The sequence below is a fragment of the Acyrthosiphon pisum genome, chromosome A2 (assembly GCF_005508785.2).
Source record: "Acyrthosiphon pisum isolate AL4f chromosome A2, pea_aphid_22Mar2018_4r6ur, whole genome shotgun sequence".
NCBI lineage: Eukaryota > Metazoa > Arthropoda > Insecta > Hemiptera > Aphididae > Acyrthosiphon > Acyrthosiphon pisum.
In genome coordinates this window covers 87,964,045-87,987,432 of record NC_042495.1, presented here as the reverse complement: position 1 = coordinate 87,987,432, position 23,388 = coordinate 87,964,045, and the positions used below count along the sequence as shown (strand labels likewise).

At 29.7% G+C, this 23,388-nt stretch overlaps 1 protein-coding gene across 1 annotated transcript in view; it reads right to left on the bottom strand.

The window, feature by feature from the left end:
- Positions 1-40: 40 nt before the first annotated feature.
- The window catches only part of LOC100168085 (putative fatty acyl-CoA reductase CG5065), a 27,508-nt gene continuing 4,160 nt past the window's right edge, over positions 41-23,388 (bottom strand). The window contains exons 2-9 of the mRNA XM_008185039.3: positions 7,659-7,865; positions 7,313-7,561; positions 3,783-3,928; positions 2,593-2,702; positions 2,306-2,504; positions 1,168-1,407; positions 740-997; positions 41-256 (exon numbers count right to left, since the gene is read on the bottom strand). Coding sequence (XP_008183261.1) covers positions 160-256; positions 740-997; positions 1,168-1,407; positions 2,306-2,504; positions 2,593-2,702; positions 3,783-3,928; positions 7,313-7,561; positions 7,659-7,865 — 1,506 coding nt within the window. The 3' untranslated portion in view covers positions 41-159. The remainder of the gene's footprint in view (positions 257-739; positions 998-1,167; positions 1,408-2,305; positions 2,505-2,592; positions 2,703-3,782; positions 3,929-7,312; positions 7,562-7,658; positions 7,866-23,388) is intronic.

The following is a 23,388-nucleotide window of genomic DNA, read 5'->3' as shown; positions in this document are numbered from 1 at the left end:
ACCAACAATAAATAAGAAAATAACAACCCTTACGCGGATATCTGCAGGAAGACGATTATAATACGGGTAATGATATATCAAATAATTATAACAATACAGGTAATAAGGTAGCTAATAATAATAATAATAATGTACCACGCGAGAAAACGTCGTCGAGACTTACACGACCGCAGAAAATGTTTTGTACACCTTGTACAGCAACCAGGCGACGAGAGCGTACTTCAGGTATATCACCACCAAGTCCAACACGTAAAGTCTGCAAAAAAAAAATTAACAACACCAAACTATTACTGGCCGAGAGTTTTGATTTAGGGTGCGTTGAAGGGTGGTAATTAATTTGGGCACACATGAACAAATTACACATTTATTGTGACGACGACCCGTTTGAGCACGAAATTATACAAACGATGAAAACCCATTTACAGACAGACCCCCTCAAGTAAACCAGCGCACCCCCAATGCGGAATGTCCAGTTTTCCATCCCAAACGACATTCACTAAGTGAACACTTATACCTATAGTTTTATTAGTCTGTATATGATGGTTACACACAAAGGTGGGGAAGTACTTTAACTCGGTTAATTTACGCATCAATCATAAAATTTAAAAGTCAACAGTTGATTTCATTTTTGGTTAACTTGGTCAAGTGTTATTGTGTTAATTGAAATATTGTGCGCAAACTACCTGAACAGGTGTAACTATTATTGTTTCTATAAATTTACGTCGAAAAGTGCGCTTACACTTTAAGGGTTTTCCTGGCCTTGGGTATGGACGCAGGGTCTTCCTTCAGGCAGTACTGACGGGCGCCTAGAATACAATTCCTGAAATAAATGTCCATGTCCATTTTCTCGAAATCTATGCTGAACGTTTTCCGGTCCACTTCGGACAGGCTATCCCGGAGCGCCAACAGCCGGTCGTTTGTGAAGTCCCAATTGCGCAACGTGAAATACTGGAGGACGCGAAGGCCGTCCGATATCTTTTGCTGAACTCTGATCATACTGTAAACAAAAGTATAAAAAGTGGTGTCATATATTTTGTCCGGAAGGCTCATCGGTATATCGTTGTAATTATAATATTATAATATATTAACACGTCAAAATAAAAACTGTCGGTTTTGGTGAACATTAATTATAATATTATTATATGATTAAATAATAACATTACTCACAAACGCTTTTGGCCGAGTAAAAACAAAATTCCGTCGATAAGGTAGGCCGGTATCCAGTGGTAACATATCACTTTGTAAGTGTGAATGAATCGGTTGGACGTCAGCGACCCGGTGGGATACCACAACATGAGTTCAAACGGGTTTTTCATCGTCTCTTCTCTGCCTTTGGACATAACAGTATCCCAAGTAATTGGGTTCAGGTTGTGCTGAGTCAAATTATACACAGGAACAACATTGGTCCTGTACAACACAAAATTTCTAATATTACTTAAAAATACTAATAATATGGACATTGGTGTCGATGTGACATGCACAAACACGTGCAATCGAAAAAAAAATGATATCGCTCGATAACATTCGTTTGGTTATTCTGAAATTGTAAATATATTAGGTATGCATAATATTATCGATTGGTTCGAATCTTAATAGCATCAGCAACCATCGCTTTTATTAGTGGTATATATACACAAGTATTATGTAAATAACTTTTATGTAATGATTTTTTTTAACTATCCTATTATTTATATTGACTATTTTTATCGTATTTACCTACAATTTTATATTTGTTGTTATAAATTAGACGCGTTAAGAAATACTAGTAAAATACATTATTAAAAGAATAATATATTATATTGTAACAATAAAAACAGTATTAGGTTATTATAAGGTCAAAATCAGTGTTTAAGAGTTATATATTACCTATGTGGAAAGCAACATTTTTAAGGCTAGAAATGTTTACGTTTAAAACCTGTGTTTTAAGAAAATATGCCGTGTTTCAATATTTTAAAGAAGTAAAAGTTTATTAGATATAACTTAGTTTTATGCATACTAGGGACTGTCTACTTTACATAATTTTCATTAATACCTATCTGATGATGATTTGTTCATATTAAGCAGATATTAAAAATTTGTTTCGTGTTGTGTAGTGGTTCGATTTTTTTTGTTTGTGAAGTGCGAACAATATCATAATAAATATTGTACCCATGTCATCCATGGCTTTTCCGAAAAGAATTGTTTACTATTTCATGGTAAACTCTGCCCACGCCCGTCAACCACGTTTGTACGCCAATGGTTTCTATATACTCGTATTGTCTTGTTATTATTATTATTATTATTGTACCGCATATAAGATACTTGCTTTTGTTTGGAAATTGCCGTTTTCCACGCGATCACGATTACGGCGTTTATTGCAAAGTCCACCGGCACGGCTTCGGCGGTGTATTCCGAATTGCAAAGTATGGACCGGAGTACGCCTTTGCCTCCCGCGGCCAATATTCCTGTGGGTCCGTTGAGATTGTCCACCCAACCGGGCAGAGGTTCCTTGAGCGCTGGCGTCACTGCGGAAAAACAACTGTTAAGTTTTGCTATTACTCGACACCCCTCCCCCCACTACCATAATACACCCCACTTGAACGACTGCCTCACCTATTGAAGGTCTTGCGATGACGACCGGAAGCTGGGGATAAAAGTCTCCAACAACGTCTTCGGCCAGGCGTTTAGAAAACGTGTAAGTGTTCGGATGTGGACTTATCAAGCTGCAATCACACGTTAAACGTTTTCACGTAAGTATACAAGATAACTATTATGCACAATAACCACAGTGGTTGATAATAATAGATGAATGCGCAATCGGTAAATCGCATTATTGCCGAGAAAATTTCATAAGACGTTTTAAGTTAGGTAACCAACAAAAATACACATGTGTGTATACGCTAACCGTTTGAGTGACACCATAATACGCTAGTAAGAGTTGATCTACGTAAAGAGCTTTTTCAAAAATATCACATATTTGATATTTTACTATCACGTATTATATTTACATACAGTGGAAAAGGATGGTATGATATATACCGTATTCGGTATATACGTCCTGTAATGACGTTTGGTCGGTTAATAATTTTTTAACTCATCATTTACGTTTTTTGATTATAACTGAACAATGATTAATAATAAGTTAAAATGTCCAGTACCAAAAAATCGGGTGCAAAATCGGTTGCAAAATCTTATTATTATTTTTTTTTACAAATTTAGCACCACCAAGCAGCACGTACTAAAGAGGTGTTTCATATTAATTATTATTAATATTTTTCAGCTGATTTTGTTGTGCAGATGGTAATCTTAACATATCATCGAAACTTGTTCAGCTATAACTCATAAGAAGCACCATCACGATAAGCTCGTGCAATTATCACTGCCCCATTTCCCCTGCAAGTGCAAGAAACTGGCTAGTGATTTTCTATACTATCAGGGGCGGATCCAGGACTTAATTTTGGAGGGGGCAATAGTACAAAAATTGGCTAAGCACAGTGTAAAACAAAGGGAAAATACGGCAGTTGGGGGGCAGGGGGCAACTGTCCCCTTTGACCCCCTCCGGATCCGACACTGCATATTATGATACATAAAATAACTGCATCAGTGCAATTATACAATTATATGGAAAACGCTAATAGAAATTTTATAAAAATATAATATAATATTATCATAATATTCATATAGCTGGGCTGGCCGAGCGCCGATTGCACCATTTCATTTCGCGCAATGGTATAATCAATCGGACTATACGCAGCGCTATATGCCTAATTATTATAATGGGAATGCAATATTGTTTTCCTTACTGAGGCGTGACCATCTTGATAGAGTTTTCGTTGAGCCAAGACGGTAACCTCATTATGTTGTATGCGTCGAAAGTCGATTTGTGCACTTCCTCGTCCAACGTGTCCAGGTCTACATGACAAAACGCCGTGGAGAAATGTACGAAAGCCTGAAACATTCACACTGTTGCATTAATATACCACGGTTGTTATCCTATAGGTCAGATACGCGCAGGTACGCGCTTGAAAAACTTTATAATGCCACCGTTGAATCGCCGCAGTATTAACGAGAAAACGTGATTATTGCCACATTTTCATCGGGTGCTATATACGTATTTATTAACAGTCGGCGATCAACAACTTTTTGAACGTTTTCGACACCCAAACTGGAACTATATTGAACTATTTGTGGTCGAAAACGCACGGAACCGTGGTCGTAATCGTCCGAAATCCGTATATTATTATAACTTTTATATACCACTCGCTAGTATCGGTTAGATGTGATTGCCAAGTCCTACTCTAAGCAAATATTTAGGATTATTTATAATATAGGCTATGGTATAAATGTATAATACTATGAATCTCGAAACTGTGGCTGTGAATGATTTCTATTAAAATAAAATACATTTACCGAAATCAAAAAATGTATAAGTAGGTGAGTAGTGGGTATTTATGTCATCTACGTATTTCTATGCCCAGTTCCGTGTTAAAACTGGCTCTACCCTCTAGGTAATTTATTATCACATTTAAAATAAATTTTCTGATTTTCAAAAAATAAATGATTTGACACATGAAGCCATGAAGGTCATATACATTTTTTTCCACAATTCTTTCTTAATTTATATACTCCACGCATATTTTTTTAAATTTTTCTTGCAAATTAACATACATTTTTGGATGATGGCAAATTTCTCTTTTTAATTCTAATTCAACTACCTAATTAATAAACATGAATAAACTATAACTTTTGTTCCTCTTTGAATTTTGATTTCGTTTCGATACTCTCATACATGTATTAGTATTTTACCACAGAGATTTTTAACTTTGAAAAATTTCGCAGTAGACATTCTTGGTTTCGGAAATTTTTACCCCACGAATATTTTCGATGGGGATGTGAATCTAGTTATAGCATTTGGGAGAAAAATTTTAAAATTCTCAATAGTTTTAAAAGCGCTGGAAAAAACAACATAAAAATTAAGGTAAAATGAGAATTTTTACGCAATATCGGTTTTCGACAAAATCGATTTTGGTTTTTGGAGTGACTCTAAAACCAATGAACGTATGTACATGCAATTTCGACTGGTTGTTTTGTATTCACATTTTCTATACACATTTAAATTTTCAAAATATTTTGATTTGTTTGGAACTGTTTAAGAACATTTTCAGTTTCCAATTTTATTAGTATTTTTTCTATGAATGGTAATAAAACTTCATCTGTTGGGTAAAAATGCTTGGAAATTTAATACAAGGCTCCTACTATATTTTTACATTGACATTTGAAAAATATTAAAAATCTTTAGTCACTTTTTATTTTTTATACGCATTTAAAGTTCAAATCTTGACAAAATACGGAAAAATCACGAAAATTAGAAAATTATTTTGAGTTGAGAATTCATAAAAACTTATCTTTTTAAATCTGAGATTATTCATTAGTTTGTCTACCTTTATCAAAAAAATAATGTCCAAAAGCAAATCAAATTACATTTTTATGAGCGTTTGAAGTTCATATTTTTACTATATTAGATATTCACTCAATTTCTCATATAGCGATTTTGCTATTTTGTTGTTATTCAAAAACGAAATAATTATAGATACATGAAAATTTTACTGAATGTTTATTTTTTCATTTTCTATACACCATACAATTTTTAAAATATTTTGACTCATTTTGAGCTGTTTACGGACATTGTCAGTTTTCAATTTTTTTAGTTTTTAGTTTGCACCCACTGAGCTGATTTTCTGCGGGCGCCCCTGCGAGTTTCACTTGTAATTTGTAAGTTTGTTACAGTTGAGCTGACACATTTATATTTTAATTTGTATTATTTTTTAGTTTAAATTATATAGGTACACTGTATACAGTAGTATACATCCTGAATCCTGATTCCTGATACACAATAGTAATATTTTTCATGTTTTTCCAAATTATAATTTATAACTAATATGAGATAATTGAATTATTTATTATTAATATTTATAGTTTAAAATATTGTATTCGTAAATTAGATAGGTCGTAGTTGGTACCTAATTAGTAATTATCATCTCTCACAGAGCCTGACAGAGGTGTAATAGCCGATCCCGATTGACTGAACATGAACAGACAATTAAATTTGACGTCGATGGTTTTATATAAAATTGTATTACAGAGTCATAGATTATGATGTGTGTGAATTCTATTCATATTGATTGATGAATGATGTGTGTTTTTTTAAGAAAAAAATGTTTCTATCATTAACTTTGAGGGAGATTCTGGTAGCAAATTGAATCTATAGTTGGTACTTTTCATAGGTCCAAATTGAAAAACCTCAGTACTTTTTAAAATATGTAATCAAGAATTATTATAAAAAAAATCAAACATTTGTTAAAATTTTAATATTATTATTAAAATAATTTTTGGTATCCTTGATTACCAAAAAAGTAAACACTTTTCGCATTATAATTGTTTTTTATTGTATACAATGATGATTTATCATTGAATTTAAATTTAACACGTCCTTATTACAGTGACCTACTCAGTCACGAGGGACATGCAACACCTACACCTATAGTACAGCTGGCAGAGCGGTTACATATTTGAAAGCTTTATTTTTAATACGTATGCAAAGCGAATAAAATTAACGTGCAGAGTTCATGTGTGTGTGTATGAGTGTAAATATAAATGTAAATATTTATATCAATTAAAAGGTACCAATGTGGTTATTATTATTCAATTTTATGTAAAGGGCTCCGCCAGCCGATAACACGGCACAAAATACATTTCACATTTTAAAACTTTTATATAGTGTACGGATTTATCCACTCACTATCCCATTCAATTTCCATATACTTTATTTAAAAATAAGAAAACAATTTCTATAATTCTATATAAAATTAAATGTCAATAACATAATATTTTTTGAGAAAAACAGTATATTATAGTATTTTATTTTTATTTTTAATGTTAGTTTCTAAGACAAACCAATTTCATACTTCAAAGCTTTGTACGAAAACGCTGACATGTGAATGGCTTACATCGATCAGACCATTTTTTTTTTAATCCTAGTAGATGGATTGTATGGATAATGAGTATTCTGTGTCAAAAGCATCATTCTGAGATTACGCATTATTAATATTTTTATTTTTTGCACGCAACTTTATTTAATTAAAATTTTTTCAACTGTGGGTAACGGTACATTTTACAAGGTCGGTCATAATTTACTGTACATAATATTATAGGCAATTTATAGGTCTATCCCATCATATCAAAAACAAAGATGTATACATCTTTAAGCCATGATCGATAAATTCATATAATATTATTTATAGATAATATTATAATCTTATATATTATTACCTACCTCTAAATTTTTCATTTCTGAGCATAATTCGAGCATGCGTAGCGTTCCGCTCGTGTTCAAGTTTATGGCCTCGGTCAGTGACGCGTCCAAGTTCAACGTGGCCGCTCCGTGAAAAACAATCGACACTTCCGATATGAGCCTTTCCTTCATTTCCTGTGTGATGCCCAGTCCATCCAAACCTACATCGCCGCACACCACTTGCAGCTTGGATAACAGCGATTTGTTCGTTTTCCTAATGGAATCAAACAGCTATCGCCGAAATATTGAATAATAATCGTTGAATATTATACATAATATTATTATTATACTCCTACAACTATAATATTATAGAGGACGACATTCTCACCGGCGCATTGATGATTTCCTGGTATCGCAGAAGAGCAGACTTGCCTCTTTTCGATCTTATCAACACGAAAATGTTTTTTATTCCCGGACAGCTGTACAACAGTTTCCAGACGAGCACTTTTCCCATGAGACCCGTACTTCCGGTGACGAATACGGATCGGCCATTGAAAAACTGAGATATTACGCTTTTCTCCATCTTGGACTCGACCTATACAATCAAACGGATGAAAATGTAATAATATTAATATGATAACAACTATAATACGTCATTATCATCGTATGTATTAAACAGTTTATTTATTTTTATTATTATTTTGATAAAAGCTTCAACAGCGCAGATTTTAGCCCCACGTTGACTTAATAACTATAGACTAAATACTTTATACAGTTTATTATTTCCCATATACATTATACATTATGTAAAAACATATTTATTTGAATGATGGAAAATTTGAACGAATAAAATAGGTTACTACCTAAACTACATTAATTGCCGTAAACATAATAATATAATAATATGATGTATATAGGTACAATAAATACTAGTATAAAATCACCATTATAATATCATTATTAAATTAACGTGTACGAAATGTTGCTAATTTAGTATTACACCGATAAATTAAAAGTACATGTATAAATTAGACTGTTATTTTCGAGTTAATCAAATTACTAATTCAAATCTCAATAAACGGAATAGCTATATCATTATTTAAAACCTATTTGCATCATAAACGACGGACGTAATAAAATAATTATTTCATACATATTTCAAACTACTTATACGAATTACATATTACGATGTGATAACAGTAAATTACATTACAAAATCAATTGATGGTAATATTATTAATGATAGTAATAATAATATTATGATATTATTATGTTATATATTATTATACATAGGCGGGTAGTTAATAACAGTACCGAGGTCAACAATTGAAGACTGACTCTTACGGAATGGTTCGACGATTGCCTAAAGTTGAAAACTAGTTTGGCTATTACCTACCTTATGGGTGGCTTATTATTATAACTGTTATTAAAGTTATGTGATATAACTTATGATTTAAAATTGTTTTTATTTTTTTGATTATATTATGAAAACAAAAATAATAATAGCAGCACAATACTATTATTATTATAAGCACAACGAGCGTCACGACTTCTTCACTTATATAATATTATCATCAAGAAACAGGTACTTACCTATTAATATTTATAATAATAAAATCTAAACATAAATAATATAATATAAAACCAATAATTATAACGCATTTTATTTTGAATTAATTTCTAATCGAATACCTACGATGTACCTACCTATTTTACCTAACTGTAAAATGGTAAACTACGAACAACACACGATAACTACTAATGTTACTACATATGCAATATTATAAGGAATAGATAGTACTATTATAGTAGTCACTTCGAATATTGCATATATTATTGTTTACTAATGGTACATAATATCATATGTATAATGTGGTGTGAAATAGTAAAAGTTTAACCATCAATGCCGTACAGACTGCTGCAGTCTGTACGGTGTACATGTACAGTGCGTTAAACGATAAGGACTTGCGTACACGGCCTCTCGAAGTAATAACATAATATTAAGTAACATTTTTATTTTTACTCACGATAATTACCATAATATATAAATATTTACTGTTTTGGAATGTTTTAACGTTTGCCAATTTTTTTTCATACGTCTTGAAATTTTTTTTTTAAATAAAATTGATACTCTGTCGATAACAATTTATAGAAATTGACATAGACAAAAGCAATCAATGATCGAGATTCGAGAAGATAAATGTCACATTTTTGAAATGCTCAAAATTCTATAACGAATAAATGTACTTACATAATGTTTTCAAAATAACAATTTCTGAATTAAAAGAATACAATATATTTATAACCATATGGTCCATGAAGCTTAATCGTTAAGTTTACTTTTTATTTGCTGTCCTGTCAAAATCTTTTGGGAAATTAAAAATTGACCTGTTTGAAGTACTATTCGTATTCAGTTATTTCAAAATTAAGAATGCTGTGACTCATGACTCTCATAGTACCTACTAATATTACCAAAAATATAATATCTACCTACCTAACTATGAAAAAACTTATTTTGACATTAAAATGTGAATAAATAAAGTTAAGGTTTTTAATTTTGTAATTTGTAATTTTTTATCCTTACAACATAATATAATATGCATACAAATAAACAACTATTATAACTACCTATTGTTTAAGTATAATTACTTATTGGGCCTCCACATCTCAGTGAGGCTCAGTAATCTGTAAAACGATTTTTAATAAAAAAAAAATAATAATTATAATAATAATAATATAAGTATTATAATTTTCATAGATATAATATAAGATGAGATGAGTAAAAATGTATTTATTAATTATCATTACACAATTTTATCACTCTTATGTATTCGTGACATTTATAATTTAAAATGTTAGCAGTTAAATCAAAAATTATTTACAAAATACAATATAATATAATTCATGTTTTTCAAAACAATTAAATGTTATTCTATAAGATAAATATATAATACCTAGATACATAGATATATTCTATATAGATATATTATTCTTTTTAAATGTTTCATGAAAGTTAAATTACCCATGAGATAATATACTCGAACAACTAACTATTTAAAGGTTTTTATTCTTTGATATATATAGTTCTTGGAACTCGATTATTTTGTTGCCTTAAATTAACTAACTTTTATTACGAACGTGATAAAACCTATAATTTGATCAATGCCAATAGTAAAAAAATATAGATATATTAATACTTAAAAAACGTTTACGGTTTACACAACTGCTTATTTTACATCTCAATACAGAGAGAGTGATAGAAAGTGGGAGACACTTGTGGAGAGAACTATAACTACGAATAAATAATAATACCCTGTTAACTAAATCTTTGGAATTGATTTTTAAGCACCTATCCGAAAATTAAACGTGAGGAATATTGATTTATGAGTCTCTTTATTTATTTTTAATTTATAGAATTCGCATTTACTTATCACAAATGCATCGTTTTATGTGACAATATTCAAACCATTCATGCAGATCTACAAATGAAAGCAATACTGCCAAAACAGCTCTCAAACATCTTACACTCGTTGTTATAGGTCTTTAAAATTACCCGCCTCCCCCCCCCCCCCCCAAAAAAAAAAAAAAGTAAAAATAAGAGTAAATGAAAATAAACTGATGTCTCGACTGTCACACAATCACATTCCATAATGGGTTTTTATCTGAGACCCTATGGGAGTTTATTCAGTGAGTGTCATTTCCAAATTAGTTTTATTTTCACTGTTAAACCATATTATTATTCTGTAAATATCACTTATCATAACAAATTCGTAATTCGTATGGGTTGTGTAAATGAATCAAAGGTGAAAAAAGGAATTCGCGTCTATCGTTGCCGTGTACACTGTACAATAAAGAAAATTCAGTTTATATTATAAAAGAAACAATGTAAATTATACTCGTAGGTACCTAATACTAATCGTTTTGTAAATCTCACACGCGATAAAATGCAAGGCACATGTAGGTATCTATATAATATAATGTATACATATTTTGTTCGACACTCGTACAATTACCTACTGAAATCTCATTGCTACCAGCTATCATAAGACTTATAGTTTGAGTAGTAATCAGCGGTCCCATCGAGTAAAAACCACACGCGTAGGCGGATAGAAGAATTTTAATTATAATCTCTGGTTTTTGCACGTCTTTATCTACCACGCTCGCGGTATGGTGAGATTAACGAAACGCTACTTCTGCGCGTAAACTTCTCTAATGAAGATAGCTCATGAACTTTAAGAGGTCGAGCTAGTAAAAATAAAACTTGTTTGTATTTGTTTGGTTTGCATCCGGAGAGTGTAATGAAAATCACCCGAACGCCGCAAAACTCGTTATAAAACAATATTGCCGTGGTATTTGTGGCATGCCTATCTATATATTCGATTGAAAACAATCATCATTTCACATTCGATCCTCGCGTACTTTACGATTCTTATATACTTTATAGAATAGTATACCATACAACAGTGATTCTCAACCAGTGTGTCGCGGCACAATATTGTGCCGCGAGATCGACTATGTGTGCCTCGAGAAATGTCTGATATTTGTGATTATTCTGTTTAAAATACCATTTTATAAAACTGCGACAATTAAATGTCAATTCATTGTACATATACAGGACGATGCATGTGCAGGCGCATAGTGATGAGTGATAACTTATGCCCTCGTGATTCTGACATGGTTGCCAAAGTTGTTGTTGTCAAGTGCGTGAATGTGCCGCGAAAACTTGTGATATATAATAATGTGCCGTGAACCAAAAAAGGTTGAGATCCACTGCCATACAAAATAATATAAATTATAAACTCACATCGCCAATGTAGTATTCTGCTGTAACAGTGATAATTTACAGTGAGATGTTGCTACAATACTGTGCAAATATTATCCAGGTCGGTTGTACAGTAATCGAATACAATTTAATCAGGGGCGGATTGGCCTATCGGGAAATCGGGAAACTTCCCGATGGGCCGGTTCTTGTGAGGGCCGGCAGGGCCGGTATAATTATTATAATATATTTACAAAAACAAATTATATTTTTATAATTTAAGCATAATATATATTAAGAAAATCAAATACCTACGAAGGTATTATGTTTAATATCTTAAACTAGGTATTGCAATTCATAGAAGGAATTTCGGTATTTACACTATTTTCCCTCCAATTCATGCTAATGTATTATTTAGAAATCTGTGGTATTGGTATTTTATTATTTATTTTTTATATTGTATGGTAGAATTCAGTTAGTTGCGTGATAATATTGATAACTTTATTTTATCATTATTTATGTGTATTTTGATTTTGAACTTTTTTACACAAACGAGTCAGTTACAATACTTACAAACGTGTGTTAAGTGTAAAAATTAAATTGAACTGTGCAATTTAAATAATTAAATGATGTGTGAAGCTGGTAAAAACGAAAGAAGGGTGGCTGAAAAGGTATACGAGGAAAAAAATAAATAACTGTTGGGAAAATATTTACGTGGGAACATTGTTTTAGATTTTCAATCCTAAGCTATAAAAGTCGAACATTTTATAAATTTTGTCATAATTTGAACTTTAAATGCATGTGCGCCTATGTATTTTTATTATTTTTCAATTGCTATTGTAGTATTGTAACAATATATCAGGAGCCTTGTATTAAATTTTCACGCTTTTTGGCCTAACCAATAACATTTTATTTTTATTTATAGAAAAAAAAACTAAAAAAATTAAAATTTTAAATGTTCCGTAAACAGATCAAAAAGAGTCAAATTATTTTCAAAATTTTACCGTGTATAAAAAATTCTAATATAAACATTCAGTGAAATTTTAAAGTATCTACAGTCATTTGTTTTTTAATTACAACAAAATAAGAAAACCGTTACATGAGAAATTGAGTGAATATCAAATGTAAAAATATGAATTTCAAACGCTCATAAAAATTTAATTTGACTTTCTTCTAGACATTTTTTTTTTGCTTAAGGTAGACAAATTTATGAGGAATCTTGTATTACATTTACAAATCTTAGATTTAAAAAAAATGTTTTATGAATTTCTAACTCAAAATAATTTTCAAACTTTTGTCATATTTAGGTACGTATTTTGTCAATATTTGAACTTAAAATGCTTATAAAAAAAATTGTGTCTATGGATTTTTAATTTTTTTCATCTGCCTTTGAAACATTATACTAGGAGTCTTCTATTAAATTTTCAAGCTTTTTTAACCAACAAATAATTTTTTTTTGATTTTTATAAAAAAAAAAAAATGGACACTGAAAATGTGCCTTAAACAGCTCAAAATAAGTCAAAATGTTTGAAAAATGTTATGGTGTATAGAAAATGCTATAGTATAAACATTCAGTCAAAATTTCATGTTCCTACGGTCATTTTTTGTAGAGTGGCATCAAAATCGATTTTCTCGAAAACAGACTGCGTAAAAGTTTCTGTTTTTCCTTAATTTTTCTTTAGTTTTTCACTGCGCTTTTAAAAACTACTGGAAAATTTTATTTTTGGCCCCCCAAAAGTACCAACTAGATTAACTTTTCTATCAGAAAAGTGAAACTGTAGTTTAAGAAAATGTAAGTATTTTTACTGTCCTAAAAGGTGATGAAAAACACAAAAATAAAAAATTTTAATTTAAAAAAAACACATTTGTAAATTCAATAAATTCATCGCTCCGCTCAGAATATAAAATATAATAAGATTAAACTTCAAGTTCAAGTTAGAACAGTCTGAACAGGTTAATCTTATCTGCAGACTAACCCAAAACTGTTATAGCATTTAATAAATTATAGGTACCTATTATATAATTTACTAATTTAGTGGTGAAACTAAACAAATTTTGAAATTTGAGTAAAATTATGACCTTTTTTTTTAGGGGGGGTGGGGGGTGCATATTTGCGGTGCAGGGCCGGTTTGATCCATATTTCCCGGGCCGAAAAAATTCGCCAATCCGCCCCTGAATTTAATTATAATTGTTCAATTTAAGATTTTAAGAACAAGTCGTTGAATTTTTACGTTTTTTTGAAATAACTAAAAGAAAAAAACTGTTGCACGCGTTGGTTATATTTTTAAAAGGATACCTTCAATATTAATACCAATTACCAGGTAAAAAAAATTGGATCGGAATTATAAGATAGGTACCAACTCTTAACGAATTAAATATAATATACACTTACGAGAAAATGCAACAAAGAACATTATAATAATTTATTGAATTACAATATTATTATTAATTATTTCATGGAGTAAAAAAAAATATCGCTCACAAGTATTTTATAGGTACCTAACCTACCTATAGTCTATACCAATATTAACTGTATTTATTTACGATAAATGTTTTACTATAAAGTACCGTACAGCTGTTTGTATACAAACAAAACAAGCAGAATATAATATATACATTTGGTGTCGCGTTAACGCTAAATTGCATATAAAAACAAATTAAATGTCCGTAGGGATGCCACCCCGTTCGATGGAATCCCCTTGAGCTATTTTCATGCTATTAATTCTATATAGGTAATGTGCATCGATTAAGCCAATTACTTACTGTACCTTTTGTACGGACTGTAAAAAATGGAAATATCCTACCTATTATACTCCAGCCACTGCATTTTATTTCTATATGGCGAAAATAGTCGAAAAATCTAAGTTTATATGGTTTTAAATTTAAAAAACAGAGTAGGTGTATCCTGAAACCCCGTTCAAATTTCCCTATAAATATAACTTTATACCCACATGCATGTTAAATAAAATCGTGTCTACATTTGACAGTAATAAAAAAATATTGAGTAAAAAAGAAACTCTTTGGTTATTGAAAAAATATAGACTGCAATATAATATAATAATGTAAGTTGAAATCACGTCCATCGATGATGACATTATATACTATTTATATACTTATACGAGTATATATATAATATATATTTATTTAATAAAATACAATATTGTTTGAAACATCAATTCTAACAATTCTATCATATTATATTATAGGTGTCTACGACTGTCTACGTCTTGTCATATTATTCGATATTAACATAATATTAAGGTGCACATCGGACATCTATTTGGAAAGTTCAAAAACACATGTACCGAATTTCCAATTATTACTTATTGGTATACCATATTATTACAATATTTCTTGGACATAACTGAACTCTAGTTGTTGGTAAGAAGTATTAGGTATACACTTTTCGCTACTGTTCACTACTGATAGTAAGTACCTATGTAGGTATAGTTGATAATCTACAATACCTAATTAAAAAGAAATGAAACACTTTCGCCTGCTCTATTCCACTTATTGCATAATATTTTGCGGCTGTGTGACGATTTATAATTATATAATTGTACAGCAATATAAAATAATGGTATCATTAAAACACCGAAATTAATCAATACACGGGAAAACATAATAATAACCTATATAACAAAACACAAAATGCACATTTAACATAACAAAATACAATTATTAGTGTATAATTAATAATTATGAATAATTTAAATTAACCAATTACGGACGAGGTATTAGATTTAATTATAATAATTAATATTACCTTGTACATTGTACATTAATATTGGTGAACACGATTTTATTTATACATTTTCAATTTAAAATACGATACAAAATATAATGCTTGAAAGTACCTAGTGGATTTTAGTTCTGTCATTTCCAGGAGTTTATCGAATATGCAAATTGCTAAGGGAAAAATTAACAACATTTAATTTTCGTACAGACATATAGGGTAAGACATACCTATGTAACTTTTTTTTTTTATTAAAAATGTATGAAATACTATAACATAATAACTGAAAAATTTACAAATATAATATTATATAGGTACCTATGTCGTACCTATAAAACGTGTTTCACATAAGTAAACGTAACGTCAACATAATATTCTCACAAGTGTCTTAGATAATTCGTTATACATAGCCACATAGGTATATATAGATATTTACTGTATATTATCTGTAACTACGATGACGAACTTCAACACTTCAGGGTATTTGTATTTTGATGGCTGACAAATGTTAGTCGATATAAGTTTATCAGAAGCGTATTCCAATATTCCAAGAAGGAGTCGGATGTTGGCTATGTCACTTTACACTATTTGGACTTCAATTGAAGTCTTATACTCAGATACTCCTATGTATTACTCGACACTTGTAACTTAAAGTACTTATAGACTAGAATTATTGATAACTCTATTCATCTACTACTAAGGACTATGACTTGCGTTCTCAAACTATATCTACTATTACCCTAAAATGATAGACGTTAGACGTTTACAGACCGATAAACGAAATATAGATAATGTTTATTATGACATAAGTAGGTAATTATAATAATTAATATATAAATTACAACTTTCACCTAGTTGGTAATCCTAAGCTTGTCCTTGATTATAGGAGTCACTCGAGATGGTGAACTTTACTATTTTATTATGACTTATTAATATTAAATGCGAAATAAAGAAATTAATATTTTTTCCAGTGGCGATTCGATTATTAACTGTCATTAAAATGTAAGATCAACATTTTACTTGAGATGCCTATAATAATATCATGTCTCCCTATAAATAATTAATACGACTCATAATTAATTATGCTGACTTCTATTGAAATATGCCCCCATGAACAAAAACTGGATATGCAGATATATAATATATATAGTAATGACTTCCCTATATAATATGATTTTAATATGTTTTTAATTAATTCGGAAATTGATTTGTGTGGTAGTACAGTAAGTTTGTAGTTTGTACATAGCTACTAATATAATATGCATTGTGATATCGTAGAGTAGTATTGAAAATTTGAAACAGTTTTCATTAAACTTATTTTAAAATCCATTGTTTTTAATGTATGTATGGTAATAGAATATAGTAATGTACAGTTGACGATGTTATAGTTAAACAGTTTATTCCATTTGCAAATGATTGATGAATTAAATCCCTTGAAAAGCTAAATAGGATTAATCTAAATGCTTGAACAAACATTACAAATGTGTGTTATTTTTAATTATAACCTAAAATATTATATGGTGACAAAAGCCATTTAAAATCGATATTCAATAAGTAAACCATATATTTTATAATTAAAATAGATTATAGAACAGAAATATATTGGTCAGCCATGGATAGTTTATGAATATACAATGTTGAAGAAAAAAAATCACTAAACCGAATAATACAATAATTTACCAGTTAAAACATTGTTTAAAAGTACATCGCTTTACTAATTATTTTTGGTGTTTATTTTTTAATTTAGTTATAAAGTGTACTTTTAGTTGAATTTGAGTACCTACAATAATCATAATAAATGTGAAACAAAAACAAAAAGCTATTTTTTCTTCATTGTTAAATAATATTGTTAAAATGAACGCACACAGTATAATATTTTTGGTACTTATTACCAGAAAGACCACAGTACCTATATATAAATGTAATAATATTGTATTGCATTACGCTATTACCAATAAATATTATGATCAAAAAATCTTCTTATAAATTATTGAATTATATGAATTATTTATTAAGTTGGATGGCTTATAAAAAAAATGAGTTTTCTCCGAGCATGTGAAATTTGAAATTTTCCGCTACAGACAACGACAATATTATTACAACGGTGTAAAGCTTCGAGCGTTAAAATGGGGTTGATTTTTTTTTTAAATTTGTTACGGGTCGGGGTAAAAATCCATTAAAAAGATAAGTGTAAAAGTTCATACTACGACGGCAGGACTAAAAACGAGGATACCATAAGGAGGGTAACAAGTGAAATGACAAGTGCAACGACGGCCGGCCAATAGCAAGCACTGTGTATACTACACCACTCCAACATGTTGGAAGCAGCCACAGCGTCGAAATAACAAGCACAGGTGACAACTTAGTTAACAATAGAAAAACACAATGAAAGAAACGAAATATAATAATATTTTAATGTAGCCCAATGGAGATACGTGACTAATATTTGTTGCAAAACAATATAATAATGATGTTAATTTGATATTGTTATATAAAATACTCCATAACTATGCACCTAGTTATTATATTATAATTAACGAGAAATTAATTTTTCACCAACGGATATAATTTCAGAAACTACTGGACTGATTTAAATAAAAGTGATAACCATGTACATTCCCAGAGACTCTGAGGGTGTTTTAAGCTTCTTTTTTCAATCCTTATATAGGGTAGGTAGCTTATTTCGTTTCAGCTCATGAAAATCGAATAATCTTTTGTTTATATATTATAAAGGGTTGCCGTTGGTTACAGAAATAAAAAAAAATACCTATAGACTAGGTAGTCGACCTGCTGCCCCATGCTTTGCTATATGGGATTTTTTTTTAAATAAAATAAAATAATATTTAATTTATCGTTCATTTGTTATTCCATTAATGTTCAACAAAATAGGTTTTGTCCTTATGTTTGTATCTTATAGACTCAAAAACCACTTTACGAATTTCGAGGAAAGATTCAGGAGTTGTTCTTAGAGTTATCAGGTGAGTTCAGAGTGGAAATTGAACCACGTTCGAAAATGTATCGAGTGTTATATCCAATCCGCCACAAGCGAATTGCTCATCTCGGTTGAATTGGTCACAAGGCGAGGTTCGACGACGCCGATTCACACGTGAACTGAGGTACACTTAAACCGAACTATAGGTACACCTATGTAGCGCTGTTATTTTACTTTTATACGATTTTTTTTCCCTCGGGCGAATTCTGCTGGGTAGGTATACAGCGAGTATAATACATAATTTGGTACTAAATGGTATCGACAAATAATAAATTGTAATTAGCCGAAACAACAAGGGGTGTTACGTAGCACAATATACCGACTCTATATTCGAAATTTCCACTCGAATGTTCACAGCTTTATATTTGAGAAAATAACAAATGTTATGCAAACGTGCACTATACGTCGCACTGCTGTGTTGAGGATTTCAGTTATTTTAATTACCTACCTAGCTGACATTCTGACAAATATATATACCTATTATATCACTATGTGCGTAGTGTAAATTACAGCAATTGACGGGACCAAGTAACAATTATAATTATTGAAAAAGGAAAACCATAGGAGTCAACCGATGCGGAAAAAAACCAATATTATTTCTCTAATTAATAAAAAACCATTCGTATTCATGATTGAAGATTTTAAAAGTGTAAACCTTATATATTAGTACACACTATAATGCACGACATAAAGACTTCTGTGATGTTTTTCTAATTACAAAGTTTATAATCCACTGGGATAAAACAATATTACGTTTAAAAGACGTCTGAATGTATATAGGTAATATGCGGCACACTGATATATATTACACCTGTGACCTGTTATAGCAAAAGGGTTATTTATCTTCAGTTCGTTGTTTAACTGTAATGCAAATGGTCATTTGATTAGGTATTTGAATCGACGAATTTCAGTGAAACGACGGAATAAATAATTCGATTTAAGGGTGAAATTCTATTTGCAATGTTTGTTAGTTGATTTCATGCTATTATTAATGTACCCGTAGGATGACCCAAAATACGGTTACATAAAATCCTTCTTCAATTTTAACTATAATTATCCAAATTAACATCAATTCATTTTTTAAAGTGATTAACATTAAGTACAATCACTAGTTATTTTACGAAATGTATTCAACATTGACCTTAAGAACTATAGGCAATGTAATTATTAATGTACAAATAGAATGACCTAAAAAACAGTTGCATAAAAACATTAAAAACATTGTATACAATTTGTAACCGTTCCTATTTGTATCCAATAATTAACTTAAATTCAATGTTTAAAATTATTAGTGTTAAATACAAGCACTTGTTATTTTATGATATGTATTCACCTTGGTCTTAAGAACTGTATCTAATTATTAATGATCTCTTCTATAGAGTCTAGATAAAATCTTAAGTACCTAACCTGTCATCCGGCGTCAGAGAATAAATGTATGAAATTTAAATGAAATAAATAATAATTAATACACTTATTTCGCACACAAATCCATGTAATAAAAATAAAAATAAATCTTCAATGGTGATCGGACGTGGATCTGACTTATACCTAACTGTTTAATTAAATTGATATAATTAACAATTCTAGATTACTAAAAACTGAATAATATAAGCATTGATAAATTCAAAATTGTATACCTACCTGACAATATTAATTTAAAATGCCTATCTTCTCCGATGTCAATTTATTGTATTGAAAACGAAACGTAATTCGAGCTATTAAGGTGCGATATTCCAGAGTTTATTGAACAACATATTATTATTCTGAAGTTCTATTAAAAATGGTTCAATGCAGAGATAGTGAAAAAAATGTATAAATAATCTAAATCAATCACCGGAAGACTTCCAGTATACCATAATATGCCTATTAAATCGTTCTACCAAACGCATAAATAGGAAAAATAATTACAAGTCACCTTGTCCGTTAGATAGGTACATAATAATATTATATTATGCTCAATAAACGGGTTTAAATGCGGATGTGGTGCACTCAACTTATATACAGAGTCTTATTAGAATTTCGGATTCTCGTTTTTCTATCGACATCGGCATATAATATACTTTCACTCAGCTATGAGTCTCAACTCTGTATTATTGTATATAATATGTACCTTCATCATAATATTATTATGCATATGTGATAAGTTTTTTTTTATTAAATGTAATAATTATCATCGTAGGGAATCCGTTTACACGATGATACACGTACCTATTTGTTAATCCTATATCGATGTTTTAAGATTAATTATATAATAAGAACACACATTATATTATATAGGTGCTAAATTATTATTTAATTAGAGCAAATTTTTAACACTCTCGTCTTAAAATAAGTCTCCCCACTAATAATTATTGGTCATGAATTAAAATACAGTTCAGTTAATTAATGGGTTTAGTATATTTAATTAAGTCGAAAATAAACAAACATCGTGCAGTAGGTGTTATTTTGATTCAAACGAAATTATTATGTAAACAGCGTTTGTTGGTGGGTGGGATCTGATATGCGACTACCGACAAATTACAAAAACTACCTAATTTTAATATTATTTTCATTCAGACAAACAGTTTTTACAACACGCCCACGTACACGCCAACTAATTTTTATTGTATAAGTAGTAAGTACGTGTTCAGTACAGCCCTAAAATACAAAAAAAAATTATAAGAATAAATAGAATACATAATATGATAAAAAAAAATGACACTAAAACAAGTATCTAGTTATGTGTGATAAATGTATTACTCTCGTATTACCTCTATTTTGGTAATTATTATCTGTTACTGTTACACCATATCAGAGATTGACAATGTTTCGTAGTTACTACCACGTATTTTAACACTACCTACTAATGTATATTATATAAGAACAGATTGATTGTAAATAAAAATGAAAAATCACGAAAAAAAAATATCAAGCAAATGGCTTATTTTTTAAAATTAAGTATAAACCTTAATAGATTTTTTTGAATTAACTTTCACCCAAATGATTTATAATAATATAATACGAGTACAGTTCCACACGCTGAGGGTCAAATTATCCATTATTGCGGCACAAAAATGTTATGGTTTCGTAATTTCCACGGTTGATGATTTAAATATGATTTATAAAAATTAGTTTAATTACAATTGTTGCTTATAGATAACAATATAATTTAGATGCAAAATGTTTTATTGTGTGTGTGTGTGTGTGTGTGTGTGTGTACATGAAATATATCCTGCATTGTAATATTTTATCTAATCTGATACTCCAACCACAGAGATTTCACAAGAGAAAAACACAGTTTTTGTTATCTCACAGTTTTATCCGTCAGACCGTCAATGCAATAAAATAGTCTCATTTAACTTCTTTTTTTTTTTTTAAATATAATTTTAACAATATCTAACTATAAAAACTTTGTAATGTTAGAAATATCTGGCAAAAAAAATGTATAGAACCAATTATATCTGATTCAAATTGAATTTATAAAGCTCTCGTATGAATATATCAAATAATTGAAAGACTATTTCAGTGAGCCATAATAAATTGTTTTCTAGAACACTTAAAGTGAACGCCAATTTATAGTTTATCATTCAAAATATTATTTTAAAAAAAAAACTACAAACAAGAATTCAATACAGGACAAACGACGTAATAACTAATAAGTATTAACAATATTAAACATCAATACCAAACGTCGAGTTCTATTACTATATGTACAAGGTGATTATATTAGAGGTAAACATTCATTTTCTCGAAAAGTATTAAACTTTTTTGTTCAACAAAATTTAAAATCAATCGAAAACCACGTTTTGGAAAATAAACATGAATTTTAAAGTTTACTATCTATTTTTAGATTATGAGCGGAGCGAGGATGCTAAGTGGTTTTACAATGTTTATTATTTTTTTTTAAACCTGTAATACAATTTCTACTAGATTTCAACATATAGTATCTGATCTTTTAACAAATTGTATCAAGATGGTACTTTATAGAGGTCATTTTTCATTTTTCTCAATAATTTTTCTAACGCCACGGGAAAAATCCAAAATTTATTTTTCTAACCTATTTTCTTTCTAACGCTTTGTTTATCACCATAGAAACGAATACAATTTAAAATTTACCTAATTCCCACTTGTTTTATTACCTATATAAAATTAATTTATCCTGTAAACAAAATTTCTACCAAGAGTATATTAATAAAAACAATTACTTTATTTAATCAAAATATTAAAAACACCTAACTATGGAACAGAAGCATAATTTATGAATCTAATTTCAAAAAAATATTATTTATAAAACATATTAATTTCTATATATAAATAATAATAATAATATTGCTACATAAAATTACTAATTGTTACACTAATCCTCAGCTCAGAATAGCTTTTTTTCGAATGCAATCATTGCATTCAAATCGAATGCCGCAATAACACACTCAATCAGAAGACGAAGCCCCTTGGAAGTTTTTTAAATAATTGTTCAATAATTGAAAGAGGAGGGGGTATTAAGTATAAATTAAACTAAGTTTTTTACTGTTTTCGTATATAAATAATATAATCCAGTTACGTTACAGGCCTCGCATGATCACCAGATCGATATATTACCTATGGATCGTTATCTTGGATATAATAATAAAAAAAGAATATCTAATTTCTAA